Source organism: Microtus oregoni, unplaced genomic scaffold (assembly GCF_018167655.1).
Source record: "Microtus oregoni isolate MIOR12 unplaced genomic scaffold, Mior012 000046F_ref0000063, whole genome shotgun sequence".
In the NCBI taxonomy this organism is placed as follows: domain Eukaryota; kingdom Metazoa; phylum Chordata; class Mammalia; order Rodentia; family Cricetidae; genus Microtus; species Microtus oregoni.
Genome location: NW_024543220.1, coordinates 2,202,510 through 2,216,909, shown reverse-complemented (window position 1 = coordinate 2,216,909; position 14,400 = coordinate 2,202,510). Strand labels below are relative to the sequence as shown.

Sequence of the window (14,400 nt, the reverse complement as noted above, 5' to 3'; positions counted from 1 at the left end):
GCATAAAAGCTACTTGAGAGAAGAAGATGTCAGGTTGCAATCAGAAAGTGATGTAAATGCTACTCGATACATGTAGCAGATACCTACATGCTACTTGATTGCTCCTGACTGATTCATGTCAGAAGGCCTTTATTTAGCTCCTATTACATATATGGAGAAAGGTATGTAGAGTATAAACATGCAGAAAAACACTTTAAAATTCCTACCTTTGCACCCATGATTTGAGAAGTTAACGACTCCCAAATAATACTAACTAATAAGTGACGACATATGTTGTAGTATAAACTGATCACTATTTACTGGTAAGAAAAGTAAGGAAGAAAGAAAACAGGGTGGTCACGCTGTGAAATAAAAGACACAGGATAAAGCACAGGTATGGAGCAGAAAGTGACTGGAAGCGACCCAAATCTAGACGATGAAAGAGGGAGGAAAAAACTTCAGGTCGGATGAGGGATCACAGCCAGAGAAAGGGCAAGACTTAAAAATAAAACAGAAAATTGGCCATTAGGGACGATGGGGCCATAAGTTGGGCCCAAATTCTAGAACAAGGAAGTCAGATAAAGCCAAACTAGAGCCATTCTAAATTATCATTCAGGTTAATACTGTAAGGGTATCTATGAGGGCCTTAGATATTTGGTATCTTATGGTATTTTTGAAGTCCTCTCTCTATACTCCCTTTTCCCAAGCAGAAAAATGCCCTGATTCGGGCTATCCATTTCTAAAGTATCAGCAGTCCCTTGCACCTTTTCCAGTAGTGAACCTGACACTGTGGTTGTAGTCTTCCAGTGGCCAGCAAGGGAATGGTTCTTATTTTACACAAGAAGTGACTCAGTAGTCAGTCCTAGCCAAGGTGTTATGTGACCACCTGCAGATCTTAAAACTCAAGGTTCAGAAGCCATGGGGCAGGGAGATGAGCAGTTCCTAAGACAGCTGACCTGCACTGGTGCTGAACTGCGGACCAGGATACCGGGAAGTGGTTTGTTCTGAGCAGACTTTCTCAGAGAAAGCTAAGCAATTCTCCCAGCGAGCTGTGGGAATCCGAGATGACAGATCAAACCCAAGGTAACCTGTGGCATCAGCATAACCATGGCACACTCGCAAACAGAAGAACAGGAAGCATTTACGACTGTGGTGCAATGAGACACAGCAGGACTCTCCTCCTGACACTCCGCTCTCAGGAATCCATCACCAGGGACAACAGAGTGAAGCGTGTGAGCAATCTCTGTGAAGAATGTTTAGCAGTCTGTCCATAACTGCGAGAGAGGGTCTTGATGAGAGAGCTGTACACTAACTCAATCTTACCTCAGTGCCTCTCCTACAACCATAAGCCCTGGGCTCTAGGCTAAGTTAGGACAGCACCTCCACTAGAAATGAAATGAACCTTGGATGTTGTCTCCTTCAGTCCTGCCTCAGGCAGCTGGCCCACACTTCTTTCCTAGGCGGAAGCTTCATTCCACATGAGTCTCCAAAAGTAATTCTATCCCTATGAGAGCCAGCAGCGGCCTGCCAGTCGCTCCTCCTGAACCTGTTCTTGCAGTCAGCAAATCCAGACCTCACCTTTCTCCACCCAAACACGGTCTGCTGGCCAACTAGGACCTTACTTGCTCCCTGAGGCTAACGTGCAGGCAGCACCTTGGAGTTCATCTAAGTATGCTGCTGTGTGATAAGCAATGCCGGTTCTTTCTTCTAGGTAGCTTGAACTTAAGCTACATGTGAGAAAACAGACATGCCCTTCTCTTTATGGCTATTCTCAGTCCTTAGCTTATAGGTTCCAAACTCTTAGCTGGTGCTCCTATTTCAGTATCAAAACCAAATTCAGCTACCTGGCCAAAAAGATTTACCCACAGACTATTGTTTTAAAACCTCAAAAGCAAGGTTGGAATAAAACGTTTAAAGAACCATCACGCATGAACACAGCAATCCTTTACTTGCTAACTTTGACGCCAGCATCTCTGAAGGATCCCCATCGGAGGCCAGTCATTGCAAAAACAGGTTGTTCCTTTTCGCCCTGGAAGTTAAATAGAATTGATTTAGCTTTGTGAATATATATGTAAATTCATAAAACCAAACATCAAACCAAACATTTTATATGTAAGTTCAAATATTAAAGCAATTAACACTATGCCATTGTAAAAGTGCTTGAATGATCCACACTTGCATTAGTTCTCATGAACCTACTGGCAAGGGAACGTATTAGCTGTAATTTTGAGTAGTTAAATTCCAATGGCTGAAGACTGATAGATACCAGGCCCCACATTCCAAGAGAAGTACAACACTACACACAACTCCAGAGTTTGCTGGAAGACAGAAGGACCAACTTAGATTCTCTCATACCATCAATTCTCTGCCATGGCCAATATAAGCTAGGATCAAGACCTGGGCAGGGGGGATGGAGGGAGGATCTTTGGCACGAGAAGTTGCTGTCCTGGAGAAAGTACGTTGCATCTTGTGTTCATGGGATCAAGGGCTCCTTCAATCCCAGCACCAGCATCATTTCACTGTGTCCAAGCCAAGCAAGGGAATTTGTTAGAGAAACACACAGTAGGAGAACCATCCAAGGAGACACACTGACCGCTCACCCATCTGCTGTGCACCTGTCATGCAGTAGAATGGCGTTGCTACTCTCTGTACTAAGACAAGCATGGGAAGAATAGCGGAGAGAGAGAGAGAGAGCAGAGCAAGCAGAGAGGGGCTGCTGAGGCACCAGCTGACTGGCACAGTAAGGACATGTTTGTCTCTGGGTGCTGAGTAGAGAGAACTTCCTCTGAGAGCAGTGGGCCAGGGGCTAAGGCACTCGGGCATGAAGAGGCTATGAAGAACACTCAACCTGAGAATTAGAGTTCAAATAAATGAGGCTAAAACAGATTTCCAAACTCAAAATGCAATGTCATAGGGAGCTATACAAAATTCACATACGAGCCCATTAGAGACCCAGCAGTGAGGCACCTGCAGGTAAAAGGGAGATAACACTACCAGGTAAGCAAGAGTTTCTGCTAATCCTGCTCCTAGGTTCCCACAAGAGAGAAACTAGAAACAATATGGTGAGAGGACAGTGGAGCCAAAATAAGTATTTCAGAGATACCGCTAGGAGGATAAATGACTAGTTAATATAGGGATGAGAGAAGATGCAGTTGATACGTATCATTTGAACAGAGACCCGAATCAGTACCATCCAGATGAGGTCAAGGGGAACCAGATCAAAGACATTAAAGGGAGGAGACACTACCGAGGCCTTAGAGCAGAGAAGTGATGTGCCCTAACTTGTGACCACACACTGGTTGTTACAAAGCAGAGGCAAGGTCATAGTCAGAGAGCTCTGAGAAAAGATAAAGGCCACCAGAAAGGGACATGAGACTGAAGAAGAGATGCTGGCCTCTAGATAGGTTTTGAAGATGGAGCCCACATGGTTTCTTGCCCCTCTCCTATCTGTGGTCTTATATAATACATCACAGGAGGAAACATATCTTGACTTCCTTACCAAATTGAAATGTTCAATGAGATGTGAGCACACAGTGAACAGTGAGCCAGCCAAATATGATACCATTATATTCGGTGATATCATGAAATCTGGAGAATCTTTAGTTCATATTAGCAGGTTATGGTGCTTGTGGAAGGAAGGACTGGCATCTAGCATTGCCTAGAACGCTTATGGCATTAAGCTTTGTCTATAGAGCTTTTTCTTCAAATTCCAAATGCAATTTTCAGAAAGAAGACAAATAGGAAAAAAATCAATTAAACCAAACTGATTCCTCAGAAACTAGGGTAGAAGCCACTGTTCCACATTTTAAAGAATTGACTTGATTAAAATTTTTCTGCTTCCTGGGCTGTGTCATTAATATACAGAGATTATAAAAAAATCTGATAACAATTTGCAAAATCAGTATATATGAGAGAAGGGGGTTGAAATGAGACATTTAAGTACAAACACAGCAAGAATTTCCACTTAAATTCAATTTACTTTGTAATATATCACTTCTAATACATATATAACAAATACTAAACTACTGAGTTATTTTATTAAAATAAAATCTCCTGACTCACCTTCTTTGGTAATGATCATATTTTACAACAATGTCTTTATAGCCAGCAGTCTCTCCTAGTTATTCTTTAATCAGTCCTTTTGCTTTGTGAAAACAACTTAGCTGTATTATACACTAAAGATCAATTGCAATTTAGAGTATGATTAATGAGATCATGACGGGAAGTCTAGACATGGCTGTACACTTGTAAGTTCACTGTTGTTGAATTGTTGTTTTTTGTTTGTTTGGTTTTTATTTTTGTTTTTTTTTCGAGACAGGGTTTCTCTGTAGCTGTGAAGTGTATTGTTTCTATGCCCTTTCACATATTTCTAAATCAATTGATCCTCTACACATCTACAAATAAGAAAATGTTTCACAGTTCAATAGAAAAATGAAAGATGCAAGAAGCTATAGAAAACCTTATTCACACCCTAAGAACAAGAAAGGTTGGACAGATAATCAACAAAATCCTAAATTTTTTGTTTTTGTTTTTTCTAGACAGGGTTTCTCAGTAGCTATGGAACCTGTCCTGGAACTCGCTCTGTAGACCAGACTGGCCTGGAACTCACAGAGATTCGCCTGCCTCTGCCTCCCGAGTGCTGGGATTAAAGGCATGTGCTGCCACCACCAAAATAAAATCCTAAATATTCTTAAACTAAGACTTGGAGCTAAAACTCCAAGACAACCATGTGAACTGAAAGATAGAGACCGGCTACACCAGCAGGGCTTGAGAAAAAGTTTACCTGTCGCACAGCATGAAAGAAAGATGCAGCCAGCATTTAAACAGGTACAGAAATCAGTCATTGTTTTAAATACTTTATGAGCTTTTTTCCTTTTAGAAGACAGGGTTTCATGTGGTACAGGTTAGTCTCAACTAGCTCTGTAGTTGAATGACCATGAAAGCTTCATCCTTGTGCTTTCTCCAGAGAGTAGGGATTATAGATAAACAACACAATGTCTAGCCTTGAGGGTTCTTCTAATGGTCAAAACAACAATAGATGGATTTCTTGTAGTAGGTGTAGGAATTAAAAACTAGATATAACTATATTAGGAAGTTACGCAAAGAGATTTTTGTGAGTAACAAAGAGGCAAAGAGGCAAGATCAAAGCTAAGGTATCAAAAGGTAACATCATACATTTAACACTACTGAAGAGCAGACTTAAAATGACTACAGTTGTCAGTTTTATATCACATGATTTTCATCACAGTTACTTTGGCGAGGTCTTAGGGATTAAACCCATGTAGACACACACTATCTTTATCTATGCCTTCAGCTCCATACAATGGCATTTAAAGACGGATCATAAACATATTAATTAGTGATAACAGAATCATGAACACTGCTTTTCTCTGGAGTCTAATAGTGGGGATAGGAAGAGAAAGGGACTGCCATGTTCACCACAATCCCATGTGAACTGTTGAAACTTCATCTTCTTTAACATGTCCTTATTACTTTCATAGTTTTTTCAAAATCTGAAGCAAAGATTTTTACCTTGATCTGCAAGACATCAAGCGGAACCGTTTCTCCTTTCACAATGGCGAGTGTGGCGTCTGTAATGTGTCTAAACAGGGAAACATGGAGAGGGTCTGGTTGTAAAAGGTAAACACCACCTGCTCGAGAGCACAGAACGCATACATGTGTGCATACACACCCAACCTCACATACTCAGAAGCCTAGGATAGATGTCAGGAAAAGCTAGAGTTCTCAAATATTATTATTTTTTAAAAAATATTCTAAGAAAGCAGAAGGAAAGCATGTGAAAGAATTAGCAATTCAGAACAGTATAAAGTTCTTAGAGGTTCATAGAGAAAGATTTGGAGCTTATATAAGATACTGACCATTTCTTTATGTAACATTGACTGAATCACTCCACTGTGCCTATTACTGGGAAATGTGGTACTTAAATACACAATGATAACACAGCACCTTTTAATCAGTGTAAGAAATTCAGTCATTTCCCCCTAAGAACAACTTTCTTCCCAAATAGCCAGATGGTAACTAAAGGACAGGACTTAGAGTTATCTTAGCAAACTATAAACCAGAACCCAAGATATATTTTCTTATTTTCTAGGGCTACAAGGATGTTCTTCATGTTTTTACTGTTAATTCCTTCATTCAAGATACAAGACTCTCCTTACATACATTCTGACAATCTCTTGAAAGATACACACACACACACACACACACACACACACACACACACTTCATCAAAAGTAAATACTATGTATTACACATACAGGCAATATAAAATTATGCCAGATCTGCAAACAAGCCTAGAGTTTGTACTGGAAATTCAAAATCAGACATATATAAGACACAACAGAGGGTCAACAAGGGAAACATGAAGTGGCTAGACAGAAACACATCTGCTCTCATGTGAGAGGATGCATAGACCACATCAGATACCTGCTCGGAATGGCCGTCAACCCTTCCGTTTCCTAGGTGCAGCCATTACAAGTCCGTTCCTCTCATCCCTCAAGTCTAGCAGATGATACCACCCAGAGGGGCCCACTCCTTCCAGCCTAGCAGAAGGTCTTTCACTGTGATCACCACTGAACTGTAGCTGTCCTTTCATAACCACAGTCTGAACTTATTAACATTATCATTGGCCTCCTGGAGAATAAAAGTTCCCCAAAGCTAGTGACAATTAGTGTACAGACCATGAACTCTCCATCAGCACAGTGCAGGTCAGACAACAGGCAGTCAGTATTTGCTGAGTACAATACTTTATTCTCTAGAATTTCCAGCACATAAACTGCAGATAACTCCTGTATATTCCTCACTCGTATTCAACAACCATCACCTCATGACCAATCTTACTTCACAATCCTGTAAGGCTTAATCAATGAAAGAAAATGTGATACCTTAAAAGTTTATTATGTATCTTCATAAGAGACTTTTATGAGATATTATTATACTTAAAATACTGGCCCACTGTGTAACAACATATTTATTCAGTTCTCAAATTTTAACAATTAATATACACATATATATGTTACCTCCTTTGTTCAAGTCAAGATTCAAACAAGACACATAAATGGTAACGGGCTTGTGTTTTAAATCTCTTTCACTCATTAACTGTTCTATTTTGTTTCGCTATTTATTTAAGAAATATGCCATTTGTCTACTGAGTTTCTGTGACCTTGAACCTTAGCAATTATATGTGTAAGGCCCTGGTATATGTATGCATGTATGTATTATTATATTAGTATTACATTATATATTTATTATTATTACATCAATATATTATTAATTACATTATTATTACATTAATATATAAACTTATATTAAAATTTATTCATATATATATAAATTTTATGTATTTTCTGAGTTAGAATACAAAATTTAGATCAATTCAGCCTTGAGATGTTGGCAACAATAATCCCAATGTGGAGTATATACTTTTATCAGAAGATAAAAAACACCTGGTTGTCTTTTGGTGATGATGGGAACTAATGAAAATAATTACCTAGATCCATTCCAAACTAATAAAAAAAAAAAAACCTGAATTTTCTCTCCAGTCTGAATTCTACCATTCTTTCTACTTTATCTTCTATCTACCAAAGAACCTTCCCCTCATTAGCAATCTGGATACACTATAATGAAGGTCATATAAGAAAACCAAGATTAGCCAGATGTGGTGGCACGCGCCTTTAATCCCAACATTCAGGAGGCAGAGGCGGGTGTATCTCTGTGAGTTCAAAGCTGTTACATAGAGAAACTGTGGCTTGAAAAACCAAAACCAAAACCAAACAAACAAAAACAAGAACAATTTAACTGTTTTAAAACCATGAGACAGGGTCTATGTATCCCAGGCTCACACTTTGTAGCCAAAGATGGCTCAACTTTGATCTCCCTACCTCTCTCTCCCCAGCGCTGCAATTACAGATGTGCACCAGGGTTTATTCCATGCTGGGATGGAAGACAGGGCTTCATGCTTGCTAGCATTTTGCCAACTAACATCTCTTCTCCCTTTTTCCTATTTATTTCAATAAGGTCTGACTTTGTCCCCCAGTTGACCTTGAACTGGCTACATAGATCAAGCTGACCTTGAACTCACATGCCTCTGCCTTTTGACTGCTGTAATAAAGGCACGCACCACATTGGTCCTCCCCCAACCCTGCCCGATTAAAAACAACAACTCTAAAAACCAGTTTTCTAAATAATAACCTGGTTTCCCATACCACACAAATGTATTCAGTATTTCAATTTTACATGTTTTCTAATTATCACTATGAAAATGATCTGGCATGTTTCAATACACTGTAGATATTCACCTTATTGACACAAAAATAAAGATGGGATAAAGGATCGCTATATAATTAATGGTGAGAGATAGCCACAGAGGTATATGCTGATGTCAACAAAACTCAGAAAAACTAGAATGCATCTCTAATGCTTGCTTAATCAAATAAAGTTATTGAAGTTTGAAAGGATTATGCTTCTTTTTATTGTGAAACTCGTGTGTGTGTGTGTGTGTGTGTGTGTGTATGTGTGTGTGTGTGTGTGTGTATGGGTGTTGATAGGGATCACATCCAGTACATTTACATAAAACTTCTTTTTTAGAGCCATCTTAGGCCAGGTTCGTAGGGACATTTAAAGGCAAATACAGAAGTTTCCCTAGATAACCCTTCCCTCCCAGAGAGCTATTCTATTACCATACCCTCCCTCCCCCAAAACTGGTCTGCTCTTTTGTCACAACTCAAGAATTTCTACTGACTTATTAATGTCATTCAAAATCTAGTTTTGGTCATAGCTGCAGCCTAATTGGGTTGAGATAAGGTTAGTGGCATGTACCCACTATCACAGTACACATAAAGGAATTCAGACATCACACAAATCTCTTTGCACCACTACAAGCCCTAACAACTCTCCCCTTCTTACTGTGGTAATTTTCTAGTCCAGATCTCCAACAGTTGGAGTCATACAGTGTAGCCTTTTCCACACTGTTTTCCTTTACTTGGTCACATGCATCCAAGTTTCTGTTTTTCTGTGGTTCATAGCTAATGTCTTTCTAGCACTGAATGAGATTCCACTGCTTGCATGTACCAGTTTATTAATCCACTTGACAATTGTTTGTTTCTTGCATGAGCAGTGCCAAACCGTCTTCGAAGGAGTTGGTTTGTTCCGAGGTCATCAAACTTCTGGGCCTAGAGTTACCATCCTTTCCATGTCATAGGCTCAGCAGCGATGTCTTCTCTTTCATCACTAAAATTAAGCATTTGTGTCCTTTCTAGTTTTTATTTTTCCAGGCTAGAGATTTGTTGACCTATTTATCATTTCCAAGAACTAGCTTTTCCATTGACTTCTATTTTCAATTTATTGAATTCTTATTATTTTCACTTGTTTATTCTGGATATAATTTGTCTTTCCTTGTGTTAATTCTAGATTTAACTTGCTTTGCTCCTCTTCCTGACTTCAGAGGCAATGTCTGAGTTTGTAGCCAGGCTGATCGCAAACTCACACTCCCCCTGAGTCACCTTCCCACGTGAATGCCTCTACAGTGTGACATCACAGTTAATCCCGCTTTGCCTCTGTTCTTATGCATAAATTTTCTCTACATGCTTTAAATTTTCTCTAACCACAACTTACCACCATTCGGTTACCACAGGACACATGCTCGTTGTCAGCACGCATACTTAAAGGAAACCATCAGTGCAAATCTGCCCTCCCTTTACAAAAGGGACTTACAATGCAAAAGGAGAAAAACTGTATGGGTCAGAGATGCCATCTCCGTATCAGCTCCAATGACATTAAGTACTCACCTCTACCCTGACTTCGGGAATTCCTATTAGATTAGGAAGGCACCACAACACAATTGGGAAACACCCCAATTCTCTGAAAGGCTGGATACTCCCTCCCAATAATGTGAAGTTTCAAACTACCAAATTTGCAAATTCGACTGTATCATACATGTGGATCTCTGTCCTAGGCTCTATCACCTACAAAGGTTAGCATTCCATAGTGACAACCTACTGGACTTTGTTTCCACTTTCGGCAAAGAGGGTGTGACTCAAACTACTGGTCTGTCCCAGCGGGATAAATCCAATTGGAATCTTACTGAAGGTAGCCTGGTAAAACAAAAAGAAGAGAAAGTTGTACTGTTATAGTCAGAAAATTAGGTTTAACAGAGAGGCATCTGTGTGTCCTCTATGACAAAGCAACTGGCCTGTGTCTTCCTCCTCATCTCCAATGCCCCCTCCCTATGCCAGTGAGCAAGTACTCCAAGTGAGCATTTTCTAAAACAAAGCAGTCCATGAAAACACAATGATGCAGAATTTAGAAGATATCCTTGGGTGCTCAGTACTTGCAATTATTAGTATGAAACTGGGCTAAGACAGCGACAGTCTTACAGCTACTGAGTCAATTAAGCAGTGTGAGAGTTGCTAAGCTATCACACTTCGTAAGACATATACAGACAAAATTCAACTAAAATATCTACTATTTCTACAGTGACGAGTGACCAGTGACAGGGGGCACTGTTTCATAAGCTATATCAAATACAAATGAGGCAAAGAGTAAGTCAAATAGCTGTCAGTTAATGACATACTAGGTGATTTAACTAAATGTCACATATGTAACAGATACTTAAAGATTCTTAAAGATTATTTTCAATAAATTTCTAACAAAATCCTATAAGCCCACAACCCAGATTTAAGAATATTTATCGTTTTGTTTCTGATGTTTTATGAAATAAATTGGATCTCAAAATTAAAATAAATAAATAAATAAGTAAATAAATAGACAGAGAGACAGATGAAATCCTTTGAGATTCTGTTCTCCTGCCTGCTCTTCGAGGAAATCATTATGCTAGGTTGGTATGACTTTCCCAACTACATTACTTTTTTCTTACTACATACTATGCCACAAATAACACACAGTGGCGGTACTGTTTCCTGCATTCTGAAACCATGTGGAAACATACTCCAGAATCTTACTCTGTAGTTACCATTTCTAAGATCTAAAGATGTAGACACTCATACATCTAGATCATTCCTGTGCATGCATACACGTCTTTCTGTGCACAGGTGTGTGGGTGGTGCTGAGGATGCACAAAGAGGCCAGAGGGCAACTTCCCGGCCTGCTCCCTGGGCACTGTCCACATTTGTCTTAGACAAGTGTCACCCATGGCTTGAAACGTGCAAAGTCGGCTCTCCTGGCCAGCCAGCACCCGGCTACCAGCAGCACCACCGACTACAACCAACTGATTTTATATGAATCCTGGGGAACAAACTCAGGTTCCCGTGCTCACCCTTAACTAAATAAGCCTAATCCATTCATTTCAGGGCTATCTAGTTCCTCTTAGATGAACACATCACTATTAATTTATGAAAGCATTCATTAAAGAAAAGATTCTACAGGAAATTTTTCTATAGTACAGACTATTGTTAAAAGGTACTGGGTACTCTAGATTACCAACACAGCAAGTCCACCATGGGTTCATGAAAGTGACCTATGACAGAGGAGCCAGTATTGCTTCATCTGCTCAAAAATCCAATCCCATCACAACTGCACTGGACTGAAACTATAGCACAAGAGTTGAGCATGGTGGTCTGTGCCTGGAATCCCAGAGACTCCAGAGACTGAGGGAGGAGAATCACAAGTTCAAGGCCAACCTGGGCAACTTATCAGGACCATGTCTCAAAATAAAAATTAAATGAATAAAGAGCTGGAGGTGTAGCTCAGTGGTCCAGTGCTTACCCAGCATTCACAAAGCCCTGGATTCAATCCACAGTATAGCATATATTTGTATGTGTATATTGATATATACATGCATGCATACATATAAATACATACATTATTTTATACATTATATAAACATAATGCATAAATATAAATATGTATGCATGAATCATGAGGAGCAAAAGACAAAAAAATGACAGCAAGTAAAACGTAAATTTATTGTTACAAGCTCACCTCATCTGTCCTTCGAAGGACTCCAGTAACAACCTATAAGTGTAAAAAAATTATTATAAACAACATGCATTTCCTTTATCATAACAAAATTAGATTCAAATTTCATGGACCACAAACTTACTTGTTTTCTTCCAGAAACAATGTTAAATGATGTCCTAGATCTTAAAAACACATCAATTTCTCAAATATGATCAAGGCTAAATTGGATTTTATTTTTAACCTAGAAGTAATAATAAAAACTAAGATAAATTATAGAAATTCCATATTACATTAGGAAAACTGTGTTTCAAGGTCTACAAAACCTAGCTTTACTAATGTTAATGTTGTAGGTTCAATAGAAATCTGAGCTCTTTTCAATTATACAGAAAAGTCTATGTTACCCCTTTGAGATACATAGACAAAACGATGCCTTATTATAATCAGAAATCTATACTCGAGTGTTTCTTCCTAAGGGCTATAAAGACAAGGGGTTAAACAAGTAGTGTTAATCACTTCTTTATTTTATTTATTCCACCTTTGAGACAGGATCTCATTAGGTAGTCTACACACACAGCATTCCTCCGGCCTCAGCCTCCTGGGTTCCTGGAAGCAGGTGCGAGCGGTCATCCCTACCCAATTCTTTCTCTAGCCAATGTCTACTTTAATGTGTAAGAGCGCACCAAATATACAAAACACTGTCTTTCTTTAAAATTATTTTGTAAAAATAAAGGTTGACACATCTCATCCCTTTATCTTGTCCCACCTAGCTCACTGGGTTTCAGTATTAAATGGGCTGTCAGTGGTCTACCTCATTCATACAGAACTCTTTCAGTATTAAATGGGCTGTCAGTGGTCTACCTCTTCCATACAGAACTCTTTCAGTATTAAATGGGCTGTCAGTGGTCTACCTCATCCATACAGAACTCTTTCAGTATTAAATGGGCTGTCAGTGGTCTAGCTCATTCATACAGAACTCTTCACATCTCATCAGTAAGCTATAAAAACAACTACAAGATCGTTAGCAGAGACTTTTAAAAAAGAAGGTTACTGAGGTTCAAATGACAGCCAAATAAAAAACAGGACAGTCTCTGCTGTTCCTTTCTGATCCCTTACAATGATGAACCAAAGAGAGTTCAGTCAAAGGCAACCATAATGTAGTGTGGGTGTACAGTACAGCATCTGGTAAAACTGATGAACCTGCACTAAAATTACAATCAAAACTTTATTGTTTAGATTGTTGTTCACGCCATGCGATGCACATTACAGGTTTCAATAAACAGGTAATGAAACCTAGACATCAGTATCATCTCTACAGTATTTTCATTGCCCTAAAAGGCCTGTGTGCTGACTGCTCATCCTCCCCTTCTCCCGACTTCAGGAAACCTCTTCACCTTTCTACACTTGAATGGCCACGAGTCAAACAGTTGAACTGTAAACTATGTATTTTCATGCTTTCTTTCACTTAGTAATAAACACTATGATTCCTCCAAGTCTTGTCATAACAATAATTCTTATTTTTCCATGCTAAAGAATCCATTACTTGGATATGCAACTCTACTTACCCATTGACTAATTAAAAGGCACCTTTATTTCTTCCAAGTTTTGTCAATTATAAATAAAAACACTATAAACATCCAAGTGTAATTTTTTACTTGTATGTACAATACCTGTGAACTCCTCTGGATAACTTCCAATGAGCACAATTGGTGGACTACAGGGTAAGAGTATGTTCAGTTTTATGGGAAACCATTCATTTTCCATTTTGGTTATCTTAGATTTGGGTTATTCTAATATGTAAAGTGACTAAACCATTCGGCATTCCCACCATAAATGAATGATAGTCCCTACTCAACCACCCTCATCAGCATTCAGTATTGCCTGTGTTCTGGATGCTGGCCATTCTAATAGGTGTAACATCTGACTAAGGGTAAGCGATATTAATATTAGAACAAAGACAGGGCTAGGGATAAAGCTCAGGAGTGCGAGCTTGCCCAGCATACAAGAGGTGTGTTCTCTAGCACTGGCTGCCAAACAACCTTAAAAGTGACAGAAAAATAGAGAGACGCATACATGTGACCAAGCAGCACCTCGTCCTATAAATGCAGTACTAAGAGTTAGCTTTCTACACAACAGGGGTGATGTGAGTGGGCAGAGAGGTGTTTTCTTGAGAGACACTGTCGTCTGAGGAGACCTTGTCCTCAGTGAACCCATGAGGCCATCACAGAGCTGCTGTGCACCAGGATGCACAACATAACAGGTTCAGCCCATCCGTACCCATTCTGCCTCCTGTCTCAGTCAACGTCTGAGATCTAATCTTGCTGTGTAGTCCAAGATTAACTGCAACTCAAGATCTCCCACTTCATCCTAAGTGCTTACATTTATAGAGCCTTGTTTGTTTTATTTAATTTCGTCAAACAAAATTTATTGCATATAATCCCTTCTTTTTGCTGGGAGGAAGGTTTACCAAAAGCAAGGAAGGAAAAG

At 39.3% G+C, this 14,400-nt stretch overlaps 1 protein-coding gene across 1 annotated transcript in view; it reads right to left on the bottom strand.

The window, feature by feature from the left end:
* Nucleotides 1-14,400, bottom strand: part of LOC121435583 (acylglycerol kinase, mitochondrial-like) — a 74,014-nt gene that overhangs the window by 14,411 nt on the left and 45,203 nt on the right. The window contains exons 7-10 of the mRNA XM_041635035.1: nucleotides 11,938-11,970; nucleotides 9,997-10,091; nucleotides 5,512-5,581; nucleotides 1,929-2,008 (exon numbers count right to left, since the gene is read on the bottom strand). Of these exons, the coding sequence (XP_041490969.1) occupies nucleotides 1,929-2,008; nucleotides 5,512-5,581; nucleotides 9,997-10,091; nucleotides 11,938-11,970 (278 nt within the window). The remainder of the gene's footprint in view (nucleotides 1-1,928; nucleotides 2,009-5,511; nucleotides 5,582-9,996; nucleotides 10,092-11,937; nucleotides 11,971-14,400) is intronic.